Below are 24,691 nucleotides of genomic sequence, written 5' to 3'. Positions count from 1 at the left end.
CTGGAAAATTGAGTGAGAGAAGAATTGTTTCAGTTACAATCTTCAGAACTTGAATAATGTAATTTTGCTTTTATAGGTATGATTTGTAGCAGGAGGTTTTCTCACCCTTTTTTTTACTTTTATGGTCTAACTTCAGTAGGAAACTTCATTTTTTTATATTAGATTACCTTGTCTTGCCCAATTATGAAGCCATTAGTGTGATGCAGTTTGCATTCTTTACCAGATTTTATGATGGATATGTAAATACATATATTTGAAATAGAAAGTTTGCCCTTACCTTGTCCTAAAGAAAGAACTGGTGGCTTTTGGTTTAATTTTACAGGGGAGGGTTTTGGTAGGATTTGTCCTCTCAGATGGCAGTTGCACTGCAGTTCAGGTTACAAGCAGCTTCATGGACTGTCTTCACTTGCTCATTTATGTAGAGGAGGCAAAATCTGAAAAAGCTGGGAGTGAATCTGTTTCTCCTCCAGGTGTTGAATCTGAAACTTATGTCACTACCTGACAGAAAAGTTCCTTTTAAGTGGCTGCTCTTTGCCTCCACATTGTGGAGTGGTTTGATAAGTGCTGTTCCTGTTGCCTGTGTTTTTTTTTGTTGCTGTTTAAGATTACCCCAGACTGCAAGCTTTGCTTTCACCTTTTACAGATTGAGGAGCAGTTTTATGGAAAAGCAGAGTGATGTGACTTTGTTAGGGAGTTGGTGGAGCAAAACAGAAACTGCAGAGGTGCTTGTGCTGTGAGCAGCAGAGTGGGAATGGCTGCTTTAGGCTAATGGAGGGATAGTCACTTTAGAACCATGTAATTGTTTAGTTAGAAAAGATCTTTAAGATTGTAGAGTCCTCATGTTAACCCAGCTCTGACAAAGTAGTTTAGCACTTGAATGATGCGGGGTTATGGTCTGGGTCTGGACCTGTGTGAGCTTAGACTGAATATCATCAAGTTTCCTGACATGATCTCCTGCATCTTCAGTTCTGTTGTGTTAAGGCAGTGTAACCCACTGAGACTACCACACAAAAACTGCAGTAGCTGTGTTTCTGAGCTGCCTAACACATCTCTCCACACCTTCTGCTGTCCAAAATTTCATGTAAGTGTCCAAAGCAAACTTGAAGAGAGAAGAAAGCTTCAGTTATGTGTAGCTGCAAATCTGAGTGAGTTTCTAAAAGTAATCATAGAGTCATGGAATATCCTGTGTTGGAAGGGGACCCACAAGGATCATGAACATCCCACTCCTGGCCCTGCACAGGACACTCTAAGAATCACAGCAAATGTCTGAGAGGGGCGTCCGAATGCCTCTTGAATTCTGCCAGACTTGGTGCTGTGAGCACTTCCTAGGGAGCCTGTTCCAGTTCTCAACCATCCTCTGGGTGAAAAACTTTTTCCTAAAAGCCAACCATAAAGGCATGCCTTTATGCCATTCCCTCAGGTCCTGGGACAGGTCACCAGGAGGAACAGCTCGGTGTGTGCCCCTCCTCCTCCCCCCAGGAAGAAGTTGGACCTGCAGTGAGGTGTCCCTTCAATCTCCTCCAGGCTGAACAGACCAAGTGCCCTCAGCTGCTGCTTCACTTCTGGGCCCTTCACTGTCTTCATGGCCCTCCTTTGGACACTCTCATGGCTTTGTGTTTTGAATATTGTGGCACCCAATCTTTCCCCCAGGATGGGAGGCGAGGCTGTGCCAGTGCAGAGCAGAGTGGGACAGTCCCCTCCCTCACCCAGCTGGAGATGCTGTGCCTGATGTCCCCAGGACACGGCTGGCCCTCCTCAGCAGGTGGGATGAGAGGATGACAGTGGACCTTGGGAGGCACCACCTCATGTAGGAGTGGATTTGAATTCCCTTAGGGAAATGTAGTGTTAATGTTGAAGATTTGGCAGGCAGTACTTGAAGGCACCAAATACTTCTCAGATATATTTTTGTATGTCTTGGAAGCTGAATGTGAAAAACCAAAAGCCTGCTTAATTCACTTTTGAAGTTGTGGGGGAAGAATGGAAAAGGTCAAGAAATGTAAAAATTGCAGTTATGCTGGGATGTTAATTTGGCTGTGCCTAGAAATTGCTGTTCCTTTCCTTTGTACTTTTTAAATTGCTAGCTTTGTAGGGATTTTTGTCTTTAAATGAATTTGATGATTTCAGTTTTCTTTTTTTAAGAGTTTATCTTTTTATTACCCAGCCTAACAGTTACGTTAATGAGTTCGTTTGCATTTTGCTTGTAAGATTAAAGCTGATGGTCGGACTACATAGTCAATGGCAACATTAGTTTGCAGTTCTGAGAGTGTAAGTGCTCAACAGACTAGTTTTCTGTCAGTGTTCAAAGACAAATGCTAAGTAGAGATGTTCAGCCTTTCCAGTTAACTTGCTGAAAAATGGGTATATCAATTCTGATAGCAGAATCTGTCTTTCAGATTGCTCTGCTGGTGTCTGCTGCAGTCTCTATAGCTTGGAAAGAAATTACTTTATGTATGATGTTATAGCTTGATGGCTAATGAAAAAGGGTCTTAAAATCATTGAAATCTCAAGTTAATTTCATTTTTTAAATATTATTTTGGATTTTAACTCCTGAGTAAGTTAAATTATTTAGTTATTAGTATTGTTTATCACCACTGTGAGATTGTTTTGTGCAAGCTTGTGGTTGGTGTCCTACTCCCATGTACTGGTGCTCAGGTGTGGGCTCTCCTGATGCAAATCAGACTAGTGAAGAAGCTTGTAGTAAAGCAAACCTTAAAACAACAACAAAAAAAAGGAAAATGGAAGGCAGAATTTCTGTTTAGATTGCTACTGAAGAAAAGGAATGTAAAACTATTGCCATCGTTGATATGTTTTCTGCCAGGTAAACCATTCATACTAAATGTACACCAAAAATGTTTTGCCTTCTTTTGTAGCTTGATAACCTCTCCCTGGTTTGCTGCATTAGTTTGTTTTCAAGTGTTTTTGGAAATACAAGGCTGTACCTGTAAGAATGGCAAGGAGATGTTGCTGTCTCTGATAGTCAAACACAGAGCTGGGAGAGTTACCTCTGTACCCAGTGAGGAGATCACTATTGAATGTTTTTCACTTCTTATTAGGATGAAATATTTAATCTGTGGGGCATTTATTATTATTGTGAGATCTTGTCACATGAGGTCAGAGACAAGGGACGACACGAGCTCACCCAGTGTCTTGGACAAACAATGTGTTTTATTGTTCAAAACTTCTTTTTATGGGGCATTTGAATTTCCCAGGCTCAGAGCTGGGATCTCTCTCCGCCCAGATCTCTGGCCAGTGCTGTTTCTGCACCTAGGCTTGGACAGGGTTGGCTGTTCCCTCTATAGGTTTGAATCCAGCCTAACTTGTTTATCAGTTTTTCTGGAAAGATCCAGGCTAGCCAAATTGGGTTTGTGTTATGGCTAGATTTACCATGTCCAGCTACAGACCAGCTGCACTGTGACAGCAGTGCCACAAGAACTGATTCTTGTTAAAGGATCTCTTAATGAAGTGAAGTCGGCTTCTGTTGTGGATAGCACTGGAAACCTAATTTAAAGGTTATATGGAAAAATAAGCTTTGAAGGCTAATAGCAACTCTGCAGGAATTAGCTTACTAGTTTTTCTGGGTTTTGGTTTTGTTTGGTTTTGGTTTTTGTTTTTGTTTTTTTTTTTTTCTCAGTATAGATATATATTAAGTGCAACTGAGAGGAACTGAAAAAGAGCTAAAAAAGTCTGGTAAGAGTGAACAGTTTAGGTCACAGTTTCTCATCAGTTTTACCTGCTATGGAAGTATCTTTTTCAGGTGTGTACAAGAAACGCCCTGAACTGCTTTAAAGGACAGCTTCATTCCCCTCTGTGTGTCTATCCCAAAGCCTTTCTAGTTGGTTCTGAAGAGCTACTCTAGGAGGAGGAAACAGCCACAAGAACTTGAGGAAAAGCTGTAGGCATCATAGACAACAGAAGTCCATTACTAACAAACTGTGTGTTTTCAATCCTGTGCAATTTTAGCTTTTTGGTCTTGCTGCTAAGCTGATAGATTTGGATATCCTGCTTGAGGAACCCTGATTGTTTTTAAAAACCTTCCTGCTTCAGTGGGAGACTATTTTTGTCCTTGGTAGTTTAATTCCCTGTTCTGCAAGATTGGTTTGCATGAGTAGTTCCCCTCACTCCCAGCAATCTCTGCATTCAGGCTGCTCAGCATTGGCATGGATGCCCAAACCAGCTTCTAGTTTATGCTGATTTATAACTCAGACTTCTTTTAAGTCTCCAACCATTCAGGGTGTAAAAGTAGCAGTTCCAGACTTGCAGTTTTTGTAGCCTCAGTGTTGCTGTGTTTACCTAATGACAAGCTGAAGTTACTTTAAAATAAGTGTTATGTCTGTAGTAGCCAACACAGTCATTATTGAATGCTAAACATGTTTTATGTTCTGTAATGCCAATAATTACCTATTAAAATACTGTAAATTCTTCATTGAATATTCTTCAGACAAAAATACTAACTAAGCAATTTTTTCCTGCTTTATTCTGAGAAATGTTTTACAGTGCTGATTTTCATGTTCTGCTTAAAACAGACATTGGGAGATTTTGGTAGCTTCTTTGGAACTGAGATTGGGATGGTTTATGAAGCTATGTAATTCTTATGGTATCCCAAGAAAGAAATAATTAGCACAGTATTTTTACTTGATGTCTTAAGTATTTTAAGACCTTCTTAATGTAGTTTGACATATTGCAGATTACACAGATACTGATTATATTGGCACAATAAGCTTTATTTTAATATTTAAATTATGTGATTCTCTTTGACATGTCTGGTGTTTGTTTTTTCCCCTAATAGGTGCAGGGAAAACACCGACTTTAGGAGGAGGATTCCACGCCAATCTGGGAAAGGAGTCACGAGCAAAAACTCTACAGAATGGTACTAGCAAATTTTAGTCTTGCTGACATGAATGATTTTTATTAATATGGTTGATACAATTAATTTTTAGTTTTGAATGTGACCTCAAAACCTTGGCAGGCCCCTCATTATTCAGTGGACAAGTCTGCCTAGTGCTGAATTTTCATTGTGCTCTCATTTGGCTGCTACACCTGATTTATGAGTTCATGTAGCTGACTGACAAATGGTAATGGCACCTGACAGTATTACTGTGGTTTAAAAGGTCTTTTTCAAGGTTGACATGCCCATTGCACCTTTTTATTATCTGTTAAACTTATTGTGACTTTTTGTTGAGTTCATTTTCAGACTTCTTGAAATAATTTATTAATGTTTATTTATAAGTATAATTCTTCAAATATTTTTGGTCTTAAGCAATGCGAGTGTAAGATAATACATATATGTAATCATGTGCTTAATATGGGATCATTGAATAGAGAGAGGAAAAATGGAAAAAATGTTTTAGTGCACAGATGACATTAAAATAAATATTCTCATTACACGCTTTACATTTTAATTGAGATCTCCATATTCTACACTTGTTAAGGAGGGTGAATAAAACCAGCTTTTATTCCAGGAGCAGAGTGGTCTTCCAGTTTGCTGTTGCTCATATCAAGGGACAGGAGTTGTCAATTTTTGGTTAATTAATACTCCTGTCTCATGACTCTTGGAGATGACAGCTGATGGACTGTCATAGCAAAGTCTCAGAAGCTGACATGCAATTTACCATGGATGTAAATGGGTTTTACTGATAAGGTACTCATTTGGGGGAGATATTTTAGAGAAGGGTATTTTCCTAAATTAATCTTACATTTGCAATTCAATACAGAAAAGTCTTACCTATATTATACCTCTGTAGGTGTATGACAAGTAAGATTGATCTGATATTATATCTTCACAGGTATAAAAAGGCTAAGATTGATCTGTGTCATTCAAGTATAGTCAGATTACTCAGCATTATTCAGCTGATATACATACAGGTTGTTTTATATACAGGATGTTTTTTTCAGCTGTTTTTACTTAAAAGTATTGAGCCCTGTTTGTTTGGCAAAATAAAGCCTGCACTTTAGGTGAGCTAGTGTCAGTGTCAGGTCTGAAGTTACTATCTTAGGAATTTTAAATTTCCTGTCTAACATGTAACCTATATAAGCAGTGGGATAAAGCCACTAAATTTAATGAAGTCTGGTTTTGGATTAAGGCACTTTAATCAAAACTGTAATTTTGAACAGGCATTTTAAAAATAAATTGGCTTTTTGTGCATAAGAATTTCACAGTTGTCTGTAATTGTAGAAAAGTAAAATGCTGATGGAAGGAAATCTGTCTTGTTGCTTCGTGGAGTGTTTGAATCCTTCAAAAGCCCTTTTGGTTATGCCAAAAGGTAATCACAAGTAAAGACAGTGTAGGCGTTTTTCTAGAATCTAAACACAGCTTTTTTCTTGGATAAGTGTTTGCTGGGGAATATGTCTGAGCATTTTCCTTCCCCACAGCTTTTGTGGGGGGGGCCTCCCTGATCAAAAACAATGATTGTGACTTGGCTAAAGTATATCAGCATCATATGCAAAAAAATTTAATTGCTTTACATGTACTTATCTCCCAGTCTTGAAACAGGAAAATATTTTGTTTTTTTAGTTACACCTCTCTGAAGCTTTTTGCAGGTTTTCTTCTATTTTTTTTCCTGTGTCTATCCTTTATATAAGGAGCAAGTATTTGGTCTTTGGTTTCTGTAGCCAACCTTCATTTGTCATGCTGCCAGTCTATCTCTGGGAAAGTTCAGTGAGCTAAGTGATGTTCTTGCTCAGTCCCAGGCATGACAACAGCAGCTGATATTTCAGGTAGAGAGCAATTGGTGTTTGAAAGGCTTTTCTGTCGCTGTATAATGAGCCAGTTGTCTGCTGCTTTTAATCACACTTCTGGCTTTACATAGTTTTTAATTGCAAATTGAGCTAGATCAACGAGCTTACAAAATCTCACCCTGTCACTGTGGGCCAACGATCATGGATTTTTTTTGGGGTGAAATTATGTGAAATATCCATCACGGTTAGACTTGAAAGTGTAGCAAGGTATATGAAATTATTGGACGTATTTTAAAGGAGAGGTATGGAGTTGTTCATTGAATGTATGAAAAACGAACAGTTATAAAAAACGCTGAGCTACTTATTTATTTGCTGGTGCCACTCTGTTGGCATTTCCAAAGCGAGCTGTGCTGCAGGTGAGGTGCTGAACTCACTCCCGTGGGGATGCTGGCACAGGACATCCTGCGAGGGTGGCCGCTGGTGGCTCTTACATCAAGGCTGCTGCTGCCTTCAGTGCTGGGAGCACACGATTCCCTCCTGTGCTATCACTGCTCCATGTTATTCCCTCCTGCTGGAGGGAAGAGCCAGGGAAGCAGGGATGGGCGGTGGATGAAGTCCCCAGAGTGCTGCAGAGCAGCTGAGAGCCCGTGTGTGGTCCGAGAGCGCTGGCAGGTCTCGCTCTGTGCCTGCTCTGCTTGCCAGCAACCTGCAGGGAAAAGTCCAGCCATGGAGCAGGGACTTGCTGGGTTTTAAAAAACAACCACCTCCCCCTGCTATCCCTCCATCCCCCCACTCCTTCCCCATGTGGTTTGGGCCAAATTCTTCCGTACTGTAAAGTCTGGCTTTCCAGGGGAGGTGGAAGGGAGGTGATCTGGACTCACTGTCTCTTACTTAATTACCAGCAGAGCAGCTGGGCTTGGCTGAGTGTATGATGCTGCTGTTTTTTGAGGCTTTTAATGAAAGGATGTTTAGAATTAGATGAAGAACAGTTTTGCATTGGAATGCTTAAGGCAATAACTTTTTTTCTTCCATGCATTCTAAAGTGAAGAAATGCAAAAGTAAAATCTCTCAGCAACTGCTTATCAGTTCTGGGCTCTTCTACAAAATTATGGTGTGCATTGGTGTTTTTATAAATATGTGTATTTATGCTCTAAACAAAGCCATGGGCAAAACCTGAACATTTTGTAGTTTTCATGTTTGTGTAAGAATGTCCATTACACAGAACTAGTCTCCCTTACCAGACATGCCTTTGCTGTACCTTTCCTCTCTATTTATAATGCAGCAGGACATGGCTGTTCAGTTTCTCCCTTGATTTTATGAATCAGCTTATGTTTGTGTCTGTTTGTTTGGGAATTGGCTGCTTACAGAAACTGGAGTCTTGTTTACACTTGCTAAAATATTTATGCAGAGAAGATTTAATACTGTTGAATTTGTTCATAATCACTTTGATTTTCAGAGTGCAGTACTGTGCTAATTGAGTGTATGAAGCTCCACAAGTTCAACAAACTCAGGCCCGCAAAATGCTTTGTATCTGTGCACATAGACCTTATTTTTGTAGTAAAACCCTGCACACTTGTGAGATGAAGTAGTGTTTCAGTTTCAACTTTGTTTTAAGGGATATGGCAAAAAACTAAATAGTACTGATTTTCTGAAAAAAAAAGAATTATGAATAAAATACCAGCTCAGAGAGGGGACTCTTTGACATCTTCCTCTATTCCTGAGCTTCTTCAAATTTCTACAGTATTGATCAACACTTACTTCCAGAGCTGAAATGAAAAGTGATGTCTCTTTAAATTCCATTTTACAGTTCTGTGCTGCATTACATAATCTCTCTAAATAGCCAGTTTATTCTTGTTTCCTTGCAGGCAATCTGCTCTCGCTGTATCAGTGTCAGAGTCGTTGTTACAAGGGAGTTGTTCTTGACTTGAAGCTCTGATACTTTCAATAGTCTTTAGTGACCAAAAAGAAAAGGGAGAGGGGGAGGAGGGTCAATGGCATGATTATATATATATATCATTACTGAAAGTTTCAGCTGCAGATATTCAAATTTGGTTTAAACTAAGTTTGAAGATTGCAGCTGCATCTAGTGTAATCCAATTTCTGAACTGTTATGCTGTGTTTTTATTTCTTTAAATGAATGTGTGTTTTCCCCCAGTCCTCTTAAGTACCAAACATAGCTAACAATATTTTAATGCTAAATAGGAAAGTGTTTCTGAAGATGGTCTGTAATGCAATTTTTACTGTTTACATTTAAACTATTTGCTTAATTCTTTAACATTTATTGTCATCACTCCTTTTATAGCTGGTTTGTTACAAGTGATTATGAAGGGTTCTGCTTCCTCCCAGAACTATACATTGTGAATTAGAACAGGACAATATATTACACATGTGAAGAACAGAAGTATCCAAAGGGGAGGAACAGAGAGCACTGTTTAACAAAACTAGAGCAGCAAGGGAAGGGAAAATAGTGGAATCCTAGAATAACTGAAATTGGAAGAGACCTCTGGAGGCTGACAAAACAGTGGCTTTGAAGTTGCATTAAGCTGCTGAGGGCCTAGGGCAGCTGAGCTCCAGTTTCTACCAAGGAAGGATAGCACAGTTTCCCTGGACAACCTGTTCTCCAATGGCTGGCTACCCTCACTGTGAGGAATTCTTTCCTTGTGTCGAGTCAGAACTTATTTTGATGAAATGCGATTCTTGCTTCTTGTCCTTTTGCTGTGCATCTCTGGTGATGCAGCTCTGGCTCCATCTTTATAACCTCCTACTGCAGAGCTTTTCTCCCTCAGCTTTCTTGAGACTCAGCAAATTCATTTGTCAGCCTCATCCATGTCCTGCAGTCTCCAAAGCATCATAGGGTCTCTCTGCTGGACTTGCTCCAATATGCCAGTGCCTCTTCTGCAGAGGAGTCCTGAACTGGACAAAGTACTCTAAATATAGTCTGACAAGTGCTCTACAAGGGATGATAATCACTTCTCTGGATCTGCTGGCTGCAGTTTTAGTAATGTGGCTCTGGGATGAAATTCACCTTCAGTGCTGTGATTGGGTGCTGCTGAGCCATGTTCAGCTTTTTGTCCATGAGGAACCTAGACCCTTTTCTGCAAAAAAGTCAAACAGTCCCCAGCCTGTGTTTTTGCCCTGCAGTTTTTCTGTCCCAGGTGCAGAAAAATTGCATGTGGTTCATGAGGCTTCTTCTGCTCATTTCTGCAGCATTTTAAGATTCCTCTGAATAGTGGCTCTGCCCATCAGCTTATTGGCCACTGTTCCAATGGGATGTCATCTGTAGCTGGCAAAGGAAACCTCCTGGCCTATTGTTCATGTTAATGAAGGCATTAAACAGTATTGATCCCAGTGTAAGTCTGATGGTGAAAGTGCTGAGCACTACTCTTTGAACTAGGCCAGCCTTTCAGCCAAGTTGCAATTCACTGGCCTAGTCCAGATCTCTGCAATTTGGCTACCAGGGAGAATGATGAAATGGGATGAGGGAAGAGCTGTAGTTAGAATTTATCTTGACTACATTCTAGCTGTTGCAGCTGGGCATGACCTACCCTCACTGAATCAGTGCTGGCAATTCCTGGTAACCTACTCAGGTTTTGTATGTCTGGAAATGGTTTCCAGGTAGATTTGTAGCCTTCCAGGAGGCTGAGGAACCTGACCCACCTTTGGAGTCCTTCTTCTCCCTCTGGAAGAGAAGCCTGATGCTTGCTGCCTTCTAGTCAGAGAGAACTTCTTCAAATTTCTACAACTTTTTGAAGATGGCAGAGATTACTCTTTTTACGTCTCCCTTTGCATTTTCAGATGTATCCTGTCAAGTCCAATTAACTTGAGTGTGTAGATTGTGCTTAAGGGAGCCCTTGCTCAGTCTTTGTTTGCCATGGATAGTTGCCTACCTCTTCTCTGAACCAACTGAAGCCCTCTGCAATCAAGTGTTGTAATTATGCTACCCATCTTCTTCACACCCCTCAAGATCTTGTTTATCTTGGGTTGCTGTAACCAAGCCTGCCATCAGGCTTTGCATCCTCCACCACTTCTTCCTTTCCAAAGAGTGGTAGGTGTATCACACCTTCTGCTTGACCTGTTCCTGATATGCTCTGGAATTCCACTGTGGTTCTTCTACATCAGCTGCTGGGGTGGATGCAGTTCACCATGAGAACCTGGAGGTCTTCCTGCTTTCTAAAGAAGGTTTCATCTTCAGGATTAGATGGTCTGTGTGGATGCTTGTGACTATTTCCCTTGGTCCTGCCTCTGATGCAGACCTGTTTACTCTTTATTGGCCTGTCAATCATTTTTTAGCAGAGCTTCACACTTTCAAGCTGTTTCTTTGTGTAGAATGAATCCCTGTCACCATCCCTGTCCTTGTGCAGCCTGTTACCATCATCTCATTACTCCAGGCACGGGAGCTGTTCTACAGTGGGTCTGTAGCTCCCCAGTGAATTTGTAGTTTTGCAGCTGTGCATAGGCTTTGAAGTCTTCCAGACTCTTTTCTTCGTTAGATGCAATCTTTTCTTTGACTCTTCCTCCTCTATCAATTCCTGTCCCAGGCTTTGATTTCAAAAATGAAACTTCTAGTCTAGGCTCTCTGCCATTATCTTGTCCTTCTTGCCTTCATTTCTGTTGTGATAGAAGATAATCCTAATCCTCTCATCTCTGTGTTTACTAGCACCACATTGAGTTTTCTCTTGGTGTCTTTTAAAGTAATCATTGCTTAAAGTTCTCCTTTTCTGGTTTTGCTTCATATCTTCCTAAATTTCTTTACTCACTAAGGCTTTGAAAGACTTCCTCTTCTAGCCAGACCATTGCTTCAGTTTTACCCTTTGATCTGCCTACTGTCTTGTCCCTTATGAGTCCTCTGTTATCATTCATTAGCAATTTCTCTCTCCTCCATTTCCTTCTTCTTCACATTTCATATGTTAACTTCCCCCATCTCTCTTTGAAAGAGGATAAGGGGGCATCTTCTCCTTTTCATTTGGGATGATATTACATGTTTTTCGTGTGTGAATGTATTTGGTTGGGTGGTGGATTTTTTGTTGTTTCTTTTGTTTGGGGGTTGATGTTTCAAGTCCAACCTTTTCCCTTGGTAAACTTCTTCAACCCCAACATACCTCTTCCACCTAGTCCTATGTCATGGCTGGACATAGGTGGCAAAATTTAGATGTCTGTGTGAGCTCCTGTTTCTCATCTCCTTTCAGAGGCTCTGCATAGAGGCAGACAGATTTAGGGTGTGATTAATTAAATCCGAAAGGAAGTCAATGACTCATTCTCTGAATCGTCTGTTTCTCTTCACTCACTGAAAGGAAGTCTATATTGACTAAGCCCAGTCACTCATCTCTGAAGATAAGGGTGATGAATTGTAGGCTTTGGTGTCTGCTGAATCTGTCTGTATTTGTGTATCTCCTTGTTGACACAGAGTTAACATGGCCAAAACTGAACTAGAATTGCATCCAACTGTTCTGGCCTTTTGTATGTTAACAAGTTCAAACTTCTTCCCACTGAGGCCACTCACAGCTTTCTTTCCTCCTGTCTTGTAGATCCACCCTCTCCAGCATCTGCTAAACTATGGATGTGTCCTAGCCATAACACTCACATATTTGATTCTTGAATAAGTGTTTCTTGACTTTCTTACTCTTTCTCTCTCATCAGAACATGCTCCAGAGCCAGGAATGCAGAAAAGTTGTGACCTGGAATGCTAATTCTTTGGTCCTTAACTTCTTCATCAAACAATTTTTAAAGGAATGTTGTTTTCCCCGCTTGTTTGCCCTTTCACATTTGTGATTGCTGTTACTGATCACTTAACAATTCAACAGGGAACTTCCCTGGTGTTACTGTGCTGTTGTGTTTGACTTCCAGCTTGCTGGACCTCTGTGCTTCTGAGGCTTGCTTGGATGTCAGTAACTGTGGGCTTTTCTGGTCCTCTGCTTCAGTGCAGGCTCTAGTAAGTTCCACAGCCTGATGCTCGACTCCCTGGTGGCTGAATCCTCAGGGTATCTCAGTATCTTGCACACTTTTCTCAGAGCTTCATGTTCCAGGGTAACTGTACTAATCAGCAAAGACTTGAAGAGATGGAAAACACACTTACTTAAGGAAAACAAACAAAAACCTACTCTTTAGCCAGCATGAGTTAATGCAAAAATTTGGATAAAAGCAGAAAATGGTATTTCCCTGCCTGTTTCTGTGTTACTCTAAAGTTTGATTCAGAGGCCTCTGAGGGAGCTGGGATCCTTCTGGTTGGTACTCTGGCTTCTCCTTAGGCACACGGAGAATCTCTTCAATTTCATTTTGCTAATGAGACCCAGTCTTTCATCATCTCCAGTTACCTTTGTTAAAAGACCACTAGAGTCCATCAGCTGATCAGGGACAGCCTTTTGGTTATACATTGATTACTTAGTTTCTACTTGAGTTGAAATTTGAACATTTTTACTGTTTTAAATCTTGGCCATTTTTGTGTTTTGCTGGGGAATGATGAATAAAGTACCTGTCATGGAGATGGCTTTGATGTGCTTTTTGTCCTTACAGGGACAGTTTAATGGAGAAGAGTCCATGTGTCCTTTAATGAGATCTGTTAAGTTTCTAAGAAGAAGATCTGGGATCCTTTAAAAGTATAGGATCTGCTGGAGATAATGCCCAGATTTTGCTCAGAGGCTGATTGACAACTTATAACTTTAAGCACAGCAGTCCACTAGGTTGAAATATGTGAGTCAAGCTTTGCTGGTCTTCCTAACTTTGTTCCTGTGTTTGCTTAGCCAGAAAAGGGAAAAGTTAGAAAAGGCATTTCTAAAATTCCTTGGAGGTGTTGGTTCAGTCTGTATGTGACTGAGTAAACAGAGATTGTCCTCTGACTGAGGGTAGTCTCTATTGTTACCTTTTCTTTTAATTTTGAAGGTTGTCTTTGAAGTTGAAAAAAAAAATTGCAGTCTTAATCAAATGAGTTAACATGACTTGTGTTGACTTAACTAATAACTAGAAATATTTGCATGTTCAGCTGCTTTGAACTGGCCTGTTTGTGACTCTGGAGTTAAAAGCATCTTTCATGATTCCTTTGCTCTGTCTCCTCTCTGGTCTCTGCTCTGTCTCTTGGTTTATTAGCTGGCTGTGGGCAAGAGAACTCTTGTGGCAGGGAAGCACAAATTTCTCCTTCATTTTATCAAACAAGAGAAGAAATGCCCTCTAAAGTTATTCACACTTGCGAAATTTCTTCTTTGGATATTAAAGTTTTGGCCTTTTTTATCTCCAAATTTGTCTCTGTTAAATTTGACAGTTTCTCTCTGACAGAGTAGCCTGATACATTTGTGGAATTCACTGATGGAGATTTATCTCCCTGCAGCCTTGTGTAGGTAATTGAAACCTGTCATTTCTCTTGAGAGCAATTCTGTACTTAAAGATAGTTTACCTAGTAGGCTAATTTTTTAAAAAATATTTGCTTTTTATAGTACTATTCATGAGGAAATTAACTTGGATATTAATAGGTTTATCTTCCTTCTTGTACAGTGTGGTAGAAAATAGGTGACTACCTCTCTCCTTCCTCCCCCTCTAGCAATGTCTATAAATTTCAATGCTAGTAATGTTCCTTTTCTAACAAGCATCTGAATTGAGCCATTTTGCCTTTGCAATGTTGCTAGACAAGAAGGTAATACTCCAGGTAATACAGCTTTGGTTTAAGTTCCATGTAACTTCTGCTTTCTTTTTTGGTAATGAAAGAAAATGTACATCACTTTTGTGACATTGGATTGTCTTAAACACTGAAACGTGAGTTTTGAAGTGTTTGTGTCATTTTATAGGCACTGGGGCTCAAAACTTGAGAGGAAGGTTGTTGCTTTTCAATGCTGTGTTCTCTGATAGTACTAAGTTCTTGTCATGTATTGAAAGTGCTTTTTGTTTTGCTCTGTGGAATAAATTGGAGTGCTGGTGATGTGGCAGCACAGGAAAGCATTCCCTAAGCCCAAGGGTCTGCAAGCGTGATTTGCTTTTGGAGAGATTGCATTTTTTTTGGAGATTGTTTTTTCTGAAATGATAGCCACAGCATTAAACTTGTGGACCTCTGTAGTAATACAACAGAAAAAAAAATCAGAAACTACTGGGTTTCTCTATCAGGTGTGAAATGTGTGTCAGTGGGGGCTTCCTGTATCCAGTACAGCCAAACCAGCAAATTTCTTAGCAGGCTGACCTATGTCAGCCCCCTGCTCAAAAAAAGAAACCACCAAAATCCTTAAAACCAAACTCTGGTCCCAGCCTGACCAACAGCTCTGTGCACACAAACAGATTCTCTTTCACCTGGGTGATTGCAGGCCTGGGGTTTGCTGCCCTCCCTGCAGGTTGTGCTAACAGGTTTAGCCCCAGAGGGCTGATTTGGTGTGGTGTGTGGGAAGGGGCTGTTGTGTAAAGGATTGGGAGCTCCTCTGGGTGGTATTGCCATCAAAATCCTGCAGCTCTGGAGTCCAGTTCCACCTTGGAACAGCAAATCCAGTTCAATCCCAGCCTTTCCCATCCCTCAACTGCCCCTTGCCACCCCCTTCATCCGTAGCTTGGGCAGTGCAGCTCTTTACTGGGACAGTGAAAAGATCTGGGTTTCACAAGCTAAATAAAACCATAAAAAGAACCAACCCTTGTTTTCCTTTTATCATTTCACTCCTCTACTGGCACCATAGATTGGAGGAGGCAGTGGGTGACGCAGAGACGAGCAGGAGCCTCTTAAACCCGTTCTGCAGCAGGAGAGGCTGAACGCAGAGCTGCGTAGTGAGCTTCTCTCTCTTTTCCTTTTTTCTCTTAATGTTTTTTAAACATTTATTTATAACCCACTGTCCTGTTACGTTCAGTCCTGCACAGTCAGAGTGAAGGAAGGTGTTTTCTGTTCTTTTGGCTTGACTTAATATGAGTGGGAAGACTTCTAGCAATGTTCTGTTCATTGACTGCTGCTGGCAGATGGATGCTCTCCGCTTGAAGTGCCTCAGGCCTTGATATCTTCCGTTTTCTCCCCCTCCCTCCTCCCAGCACTCACCCCGGAGTGTGCAGGCTGTGCTAATTTAGTCACAACTTAAAAAGGAGTGATGAAGAAGAAATGCTCAGCTCTAATAGAATTCTTGTCACTCATGACATCTTTGTGGAGTACATTTTCATTTCAGGATCCCTAAGGATTTTTTCCAGCAGTGTGTATGAGATGTTCTGTGATGCTTCGATGGAGCAGCAGTAAAATTTGTAATGCATTTTAGGACCAAGATTCTAATTTTGTTTATATATTAATCAGTTTAGAAAATACAGCATACATGACATCCAGTCTGATATTTTTCAAGTATATTTGTAACTCAGGCTTGACTGTTTCTGGTTCTGAGGTAGCTTTTCTATCTGTCTGATCTACAAAGCAAACCTTTAAACAATCATTGATTAACGTAATATTTTAAAACATTTGAACCAATTACTGTATTTTACTAAACTGGGTGTTCCTATGTCAAGAGTTTTCCTTACTTACCGTCAGAAGTCAGCTGATGTTAGGTCTGAGGAGTTTGATTAATTTTTCAACAGAATCACAAAATTTTACCATTTGCTGCTAAAAATTGCATGTATTTTTAATGAAAAAAAAAAGCCAAATTATACACAACCAGACTTAAAAGCTATTCTTCTGTGCTGACGACTATGCCTTTACTTGGTGGATGTTCTCAAAATCCTGTACAGCCTCAATCACCAGGTGGTGCTGTTACACATTGCTCAAAACATGCCTGGAAAATAAGTTTCAATTCTGCCATTGCCGTACTTATTCGAGTGTAATTTCATGGGAGGAGTAGTGAGAAAGAGAATTTCTTTCTTCAGCTGTGTCTTTAAAGTAGAGCCTTTCCTGAAAATTTTGGGTTTGCTCTTGTGAGAGCTGCTCAGAGTGGAATTTTCTCTCACATGGTTTATGACCATCATTGATGTAAAAATGTTATATGGGATAATTTAGGAGGTTGGATGCTGGCTGTGTGGGACCATGTCTGGGCTGTGGCCAGTGTGATTCCTTCTTGGGTGCTGAGATTATGAAGGCTTGCAGTAAGGAATGAAGGAGTGTAATAATGCAAATATTGAATGTTTTAGCAAAGGTGAAAAGATGAAGAGTGATGTCTCTTCATGAGCTGGACATAACCTGTTTCATGAATGAGATGTTGTTTAACTTGGTGACTTTGGACGGGCAAGAACTCCAGTCTCCTCTGGAAAGAACTTTCTTTTAAAAAAGAAATCCAGGCTCCTAATGCTCACAATTTCTTTTCAATATCTTCAATAAATGTGATACTTTTTCTCTTATTTAGAAAGAAAACTTTGCAACATACATATAAAATGTAATTTTTTCCCCTCAGCAGTTGAAACTTAATTAGGGTTGTAAAGAAAGTTGCTTTTTTCCTAGGGCTTTGCAGAACTGGTTGTTTATGGTTAAATGTGGAATGGGAAATCATGACTTTAAAGTTGCAAATTAATCCTTTAGTGAAGATGTTTTTCCCCTCTTTGTACTCAAATAATTGAATCATTTTGTACAATAAAAACAACTAAGTACTAGGCTGCTTAGACTAAGCCTAAGTAGTGCTAAACATGTAGCTAGAAATGAAAGAAGTTTAAGTAATTTCAGGAGTGGGGGGAGACTTCTCAAATGCATACCCCTCCTGAGAAGACATTGTTATTGCTGTAATTTTAGATGTAAGTTCTTACATTAAGAATGTAACACTTGAAAAATGAACATTATTATTTCCTACACAGAATTTTTTCTTTTAACTTTGTTTTCTAATAGACATTATAAGCAAATGACACTTAAAAGCAGAGAGAGAAGTACAGTGTGGTCTCCTTAAACCCAGGCTCCAGTGTGGCAAGCTGGGTTTAGCATACTTAAGCCTGGTTTTGATCCATGCTGTGTAAACCTGCCCTGGCTGTCAGCAGGAGCTGCATTTGCTTGGCATTACTGTTTGGGACACCAACTATGTAGCTAGAGGATGGCTTTAATCACCAAGATTTAAAGCCTTCATGCTGTTACAACAAAGCTGTCCCAAATAAACACAGCGAAAATTAATTGAAAAGGCCATTGATTGCTTAGGTGTTTAAAGTCAGTTCAGAGGATTCCTGTGTTTTCAACCCAAAGAGGCTTCTCTTAAGTCTCAACAATAGAAAAATCAAACATGGATCTTTCTTCAAAGAAAGGTCATTAGCACTGAAAGCCACAAAACAAGTGGCTAATTATATCCAAATGTGTGACTCCCTAAGAAGTTATATTATGCGAATGAGCTTATAAATGGATTTTTAATATAATCAATTAGAAATGGGATTTTTAGAAGAAAGCTGTATACTCTTCCTTTATGTGCCCTAATGTCACTCAGTTGATTATTTGTACTTTTGGGTAGTATATTATGAAATGCATAATATTAAGAAAGTAGATTAGGATCACTGCTCCAGTTTCTGAGGTTCACACGGAACTGGGTTTGTGCAGTCACTTAGGATGTACAGGAATTACACCCACACCTTCTTCTGTATGGCTGTCATTCCTTAGAGAGCAAATATCGATTAATGTTTCCATTGTACCTTAGATATGCTATTTGATTGCTCTTATAAATCAGTAGTCAGGGAAAGCACTCTGTCCATTTTTACAGTAGGAATCATGAATTTGCTACTTTGCTTTGTATTCCATCCACTTAGGATGAATTTCTGAGAATGGGTTACTCTGCTGACGCTGGTCATTAGGTCTGGTCTGAGGCTTGAGGGTTTTTTGGTAACAATACAGAACTAAGGAACCTGAGGTTTCTTGTTTCCTGTCCTTACAAAATTGATGTATAAGACAAAGCCACCTTCAATGTCCTTCCTTTTTAGAAAGCATCACATTATCTTGTCTAAAAGGGAGATATAAATATTGTGGTTTCCAGCCATGCTCTCACAGGTTTGCACAGGTGCTGAAGCATGGGTGATCATCCTTAAAAGTCACCCTGGTACTTATTTCCAGAGTTTGGCAGAGCCAGGTGATGCATTTCTGGTTCCACTGTGCACGTGTGCATATATGTGCAAGCTCAGATGTATAGAAATATGTCTACAGGGGAAAAGAGAATTTGTAAATTAGGAGATGGATGTCTTTGCTCATGGCATGTAGTGACAGGACAAGGGGGAATGGCTTTAAGCTGAAGGAGGTTTGGTTTGGATTAGATATTAGGAAGAAGTTCCCTTTAAGGCTGATGAGACAGTGGCTGATGCTGCTTGGAGAAGCTGTGGCTGCCCCACCCCTGGAAGTGTTCAAGGCCAGGTTGGATGGTGCTTGGAGCAACCTGGCCTGGTGTCCCAGCCCATGGCAGGGGGGATTGGAGCTGGATTATCTTTAGGTCCCTTCCAGCCAAAACCATTCTGTGATCCTATGATGTTTTATAACCTTAGACAAAGCATAGAAGTTGTGTGTTACTGATGAGCCTCACTCAAGGCTTGTGGCTGCACTTCTTGCCAAGGCTTGTCTCATTTCTCTTTCTTGCTCTGGCTGATCCTGTAGAAAATAGACTTTTTGTCTTTTTTCCTTGGGTTGTGTCTCAGCACAAAATCTTCAGAGCACTGGGAGCTGGTGCAAGGGGTGGTGGTGGGATGTTGTGCGGGGGAATGTTGGATTTCCCCTTTCAACTGTCCCTGGCAACTTCATCCTCTGCTGTTTTACCTGATTTATTATGAAAGAAAAAAGCAGATTTCTTCTAATCCAAGGATAGGGAAAGTACTCTTAGAAAAAGTAAAATGACAAAAAGTACAGGCCTAGCCGGTCCAGTTGAATCTAGAGTTCAGGCTGAGGTTTTTGTGTGTCCTCTCCTGCTTTTTACTCTACATTTGCTGTGCAGTAAAGAGAGAAAAACAGACTTGATATGAAAGTGCAGTAAATGACTAATAGCTCTTAATTTATCATTCACTCCTCTCTAATTACCAGCCTCCATTTTAAATGTGACATGAATCCTCACAATTTGCTAATCCAAATTCATCCTCATTTTCAAAGGTGAGGATGAAGCTGTCTTCCTATTGTCAACAAATCAGCATCTATAAATTAGGATACTTTAGAGGGGTTGCCTTATTATCCTGAGCCCCATGCAACTTGCCAAATTCAAGCAGTGTTATGTTTGCTTGCTCCCTCATTGGGAAAGCTCAGGGAAAATAGCTAGAAATAAAATTATTGAATGTCAGCAGAAATCCTGTAAGTGATTTCACAGCAGTACTAATGTGAGTGAATAGCTTTGCAAATACAGTCCCTTTCCACCTTAAAAAAGATTTCTATATCTAAAGGTTTCTTCTTTTTAGAAGGTAAGAGGTGGGGAAATAATCTGACATATTTAGCTACATGAAATCTTGTTTCTAAACTTAAATACAAGGAAAATAATTTACAAGGTTGCTTAGTGATACTGTGGGAAAACATGTATCTTGAGACTATTCAGAGGCATCTCAAAGTAGATTTAGAAACTATGGTTCCTGACAAGCACTAGGAAAAAAAAATACTGCTTCTGGTGCAAGCTGAATCAGTCCTTGAGTGTGTCAAGAAAGAATACCACTTTTCAAGTGATTTTTGGAACAAATCCAGGGTGCTTGTGAGGTGACGTTTGTTGTCTGAGTGGTCTGTGTTATTCCAGCTGGCTTATACTAAAAGTTAACTCTTGCTTGCTGCCAGCTTCTTTCTTGAGAGAAAATGGGTATCTGTAGCTTTGGTCAAAATAAAGTTGTTAGACATCCTGTGGATCATAAACATACTTCTGTCTCTTTGTGTTCTCTGTCCATGGTGAGTCCACCATGCAGTGATGGCAGATGGTCTCCTCAAGGGTAGTTTGCACCCTGTTGTAGATCTGGGGGAACTGGGAATAGCAAAAATGTTCATTTTGCAGGATTACAGCGGTGCTCAGGTGCTCCTTCTGCCATCAGGTACACAGTTTTCCTACTGCATGTGTGGGTAGTTTGTTACCCCCAGCATTGCTCTTTGCTTTTTGATCTGACATGTACGACAAATTTCATTCTGAGATCATTGCAGTGTTTGATTCCAGCTTTAAGAGGAAGAGGAAACTTGATGTTGATCAAGGTCTTCGACATAGAGGGAAAAAAAGCTTTGAGGTTGTTTGGGATTTCTGAGAAACACTGATTTGTCATGCCAGCAAAGTCAAGTTGTGGGGTTACAGTGACACTGAATATTGCATTCAAATTCAATATCCTAAGAAAACTTCAGCAGAAGAAGAAGGGTGTAAGCAGTCACATGGAAAACGAAAATCAAGTTCTTAAAAAAGTACATTTTTAATGAATTGTCACCTCTGCATTTTGCATCAGAAGTTAAGGGCTGTCCCCTGCCCCCATGGCTCAGCTTAGGGGATCATGTGTGGTTTTCTATCGCCTCCAGGAGCACTCGCTGCCTCTTAAGCTAAGAAGGATCCTTGTGTCACATATCCATTCCTGATTCAGTCTGTAGAAAGCATAAAAGGGAGATGACATAACAACAGCCACTTGCATTAAGATGTTGTTAAAGTTTGAGTGCTCTGATTTCAAAATGATAACAGGCACTGTTACTACAGGGTAAGACCACAGTTGATTTGAGGCCCTCAGAAATGTTTGGTTGTGCCAAGTTTAGCTTCCCATGCATAGGAGCATGGCTTACAGTAGGAGTTGAGTGCTTAAGATAATAAAAGCTGGATTAAACAAAGCAGAACCTATGCCTCTTGATGTATGACAGTGCAGTAGAATGGCATTTGACCATAGGGAAATGTGAGTTTTGGTGTGTCCCGTTGCTGTTGCAGCTGCCAGGGACATGGATACATGGATGTAAGGTCATCTTGCACAAAGCTATGCAGAATTTCATCAGCCTGTTTGATTTTCATAACACTCAAGTAAAATACAAAAGGTAGGAAGGGCCAGATGATAATTGTTTTGCAGAGGGAAAACATGGTCCTTGAGGCTGATTAATGTAGCAATAGAACTTCTGAGGCCTTCAGTGAGGAGCTGCTTGTAGCATAAACAGGTCTGAGGCAGGCAGTTGATTGAAGTGTTTGTTTATTTTTGTGGATCTTGAAATAGGTCAGTAAATAGAATTTACTCTGTGGACTGTATTGAAGCAATATGTTAGTTAGGTACAAGATGATGCTGATGTTAAGTGCTACCTTAGGGCAGCTTCCTTGATTACAGCCCTACAAAGTTAAAGCTCATTTTGGTTTTCACAGCACCTGCCTGATTGAAACTCTGAGGCAGGTTGTGTTTTATAGTCAGCTTATTAAAAAAAAAAAAAAAATTCTAAACATTGTCACCAATCAGAAAATGCTGTGAAATTTAGACTTGTCTGTAGTCAGACTCCAGCAATATTAAATTCAGATAGATCATTCTCTCAGCTGGTCTCAGGACTATTTTGGGGGTTTGTTGCAATCAATACTCTTTCTTGTGCTGAGCATCCTGTAGGAGCAGTGGCAGTATCAGGGGAGAAGAATCCATGTCTCCTTTAATGAGATCTGTTAGGATGCTACATAGCAATCATCACATAAATCCACTGATTTCTCTTTAAGTCTTCAGTAGTCAGTATGTTCTCTGGTAGCTATTTTTCACCATACCATATTACCTAGAGGAAAAGGAATTAATAATGCATCTAGTCTTGGATATCTATGTTTAATGGATGATCTCACATCCTATCTTGGAGCCAGGCTGCATAGAAAAAGCCCTTTTGTAATTGATCTTTGAGGTTCAGCACATAAAGAACAGAAAAATGTAATTGTGCTTACCTAAAATTTTCTTTTAACTACTAAGGACTGGCACACAGGAGGTAAGTGGATCACCTAGAAGAGCAAAGGAAGTTGGTATCTGAAGATTTGGTTATGGAAAAAATTTCTCAGATTTTGTTGCATGAACAAGTGTTGAGATGTTGGGGTTTTTTTGGTGGAATGTGCTGTTAATACAGTATTTAATAAATAATTAATGCACGTTAATATTGAATAAATATTTAATTTAGGAAAACTAGAATGGAGGTGACTGGAAAAAAAATTTAAGAGGCAGAAACTTGAGTAGGTGGATCTTTGCTGTCCAGGTTAGGCTGTTCTGTGTCAAACTGAGCAGGCTCAAGGCTGTTGTACAAGTCAGCAGTGGTGGCTACTTGGGGAGGAAAGGGTGGAGGGATTTTTTTTTCCTTGTTCTGATCACTCAGAATACAGAATGATTCTGTCATGCAAAGCAGCCTCTCTCTAAAGGTTACAGTTTTGCAAAAGCATAAGAACTTCCTTTAACTTAGTAAATCATCTTAGCCCATTTCTCTTATATAGCATCATTCCATATAGTGAATTTTTCTTGTGTTTTGCCCTTACTGGATTCATGTTCCAAGCAGTGGGAGTTTCCACCAGTTCCCTTGGGAAACTGTTATGAGGTCCAGGGAGTTTTGTTGTAAGGTCCTGTTAACATAGTGCTTACATTAATTTCATGTTATTAGCCCTTAAGCATGAACTCATGCTTATATCTATTTATGGCTTAAACTTCCCTCATCTTCCAGTGATCTAATGATCTTCTGCTTTTCTCTTAACAAATCATGTCAGATAATTAGGTGAAGGTTCTAAGTTCAATCTCTGGGTATTTCCCAGTCATGCTCGCAATCTTATATTCTATGGTGATCAGGGCTCCAGAGGATAAGAACAAAGTCTGGTGAGAATTTCCTCATCCCAAACAGTTGTTGATGTATGACATCCTATGCATAAATTGTAGCCTTATATAAATGGAAGACATCACAAACATACAGATAAATATTATTCAGACATGCCAAATACTTTCTAAGAGGGCCATGTGAGCTCTCTAGAAATATGTAGATGGCATTGTAGTTTTAATTCCTTACTGAAACAGTCTGTACATCTTATGTACGCAAATGTTATTGTTTAAAGAAATACAAGGCTTTTCCTGAAATATGTGCATTCTGTCTTTGAACATAAATCTCTTTCCAACTCCAGGCTGAAGTAGAGACCACAAGAGACTGACTTGATAAATGGCATCACTGATTCACTACATGGCTTAGCTGTGGCAACCTTCAGTTATGCTTAGTTTAAAAGGGAAGGAGATGCAAAATAGAGGCTGAAGCCCTGTCCATAATGTCTTCTGTCATCTCTGGGCAAGACAGAGGTGCAGTTACCAAGGGCAGCTGTAGCTTTGATCTAAACAGGCTGTTTGTGGTGCTAAAGGAGAGCAGCCCCTGCACAGTCACACTGCTTGCATGAGTGCTGTAGCTGATGGACTCAGCTGCCAGGGACAAGCTATGGGTGGAATTTAATTCTTCAGCTGCAGCCTGGATAAAGACTGATGCTGTCTTACTTAACTGTCATGTTTCTTATCCCTTCTGTATAAAGGAATAAGTATTTGACCACTCGTCAGCTTCATATAAAAATACCTTATATAAGTATTAACCTAATACAGTCTTTCTTGCTTTTGTAACAGCTCTGTGCCTTTCCCTGCTTGATTTCAGTTCTCTGTTTCTGCTTCCATTTTTAGATCATGTTTTATCTCTTATCCCTTTGATATCTTTAATAACTCCCTCTTTTTCTTCACCCCCTCAACTACTTATCTCTGCATCCTTTTACCTTGATGCCATCTCATTGTATTTCCATATGTTTTGATGATTTAAGAGATTTGCCAATTAGTTTATATTTTACTAATATTTTATGTTAGTTTATATTTTACTTTGAAAATGACTGTGTCATCTTCTTTGACTGCCAGTTGGGTAGGGCCAGGATGTGGAGAGAGTGCCCTTTTGTTAGATGTGTGTGTGGAATTATAGGGGAAGAGAAAGGAAAGAAAACCTCAAAGCCCAAAAAACAAACCCCACAATGAAATTCAGAGCCCAAAAGCAGCTTTGGGCTCATGGGCCTTTTTCAGTCCTGAGGAGGCAGCAGCAACCTTAAGTAGAGGCTTGAGAGCAGAGTGGGTATTAGTGTCTGTCTGTATGGTCCTTCCTGCCTGCACAGTTGGATGATGGGGAGTGGAAATAACTTACCACTGACAGTTGTATTTTGACAGAACAACTGATGTGCAGAGGAACAGGGCTTAACTCTAGGAGAGGAAAATTGTTCTG

At 40.0% G+C, this 24,691-nt stretch overlaps 1 protein-coding gene across 1 annotated transcript in view; it reads left to right on the top strand.

The window, feature by feature from the left end:
- The window catches only part of BRF1 (BRF1 general transcription factor IIIB subunit), a 171,110-nt gene that overhangs the window by 8,815 nt on the left and 137,604 nt on the right, over positions 1-24,691 (top strand). Inside the window, exon 2 of the mRNA XM_021554502.3 lies at positions 4,787-4,867. Within this exon, the coding sequence (XP_021410177.1) occupies positions 4,787-4,867 (81 nt within the window). The remainder of the gene's footprint in view (positions 1-4,786; positions 4,868-24,691) is intronic.

This window comes from Lonchura striata, chromosome 5 (assembly GCF_050655825.1).
Source record: "Lonchura striata isolate lonStrDom1 chromosome 5, ASM5065582v1, whole genome shotgun sequence".
NCBI classification, from domain to species: Eukaryota; Metazoa; Chordata; class Aves; order Passeriformes; family Estrildidae; genus Lonchura; species Lonchura striata.
Note: the sequence above shows the minus strand (reverse complement) of the source record. Positions and strands in the feature narration are given on the sequence as shown.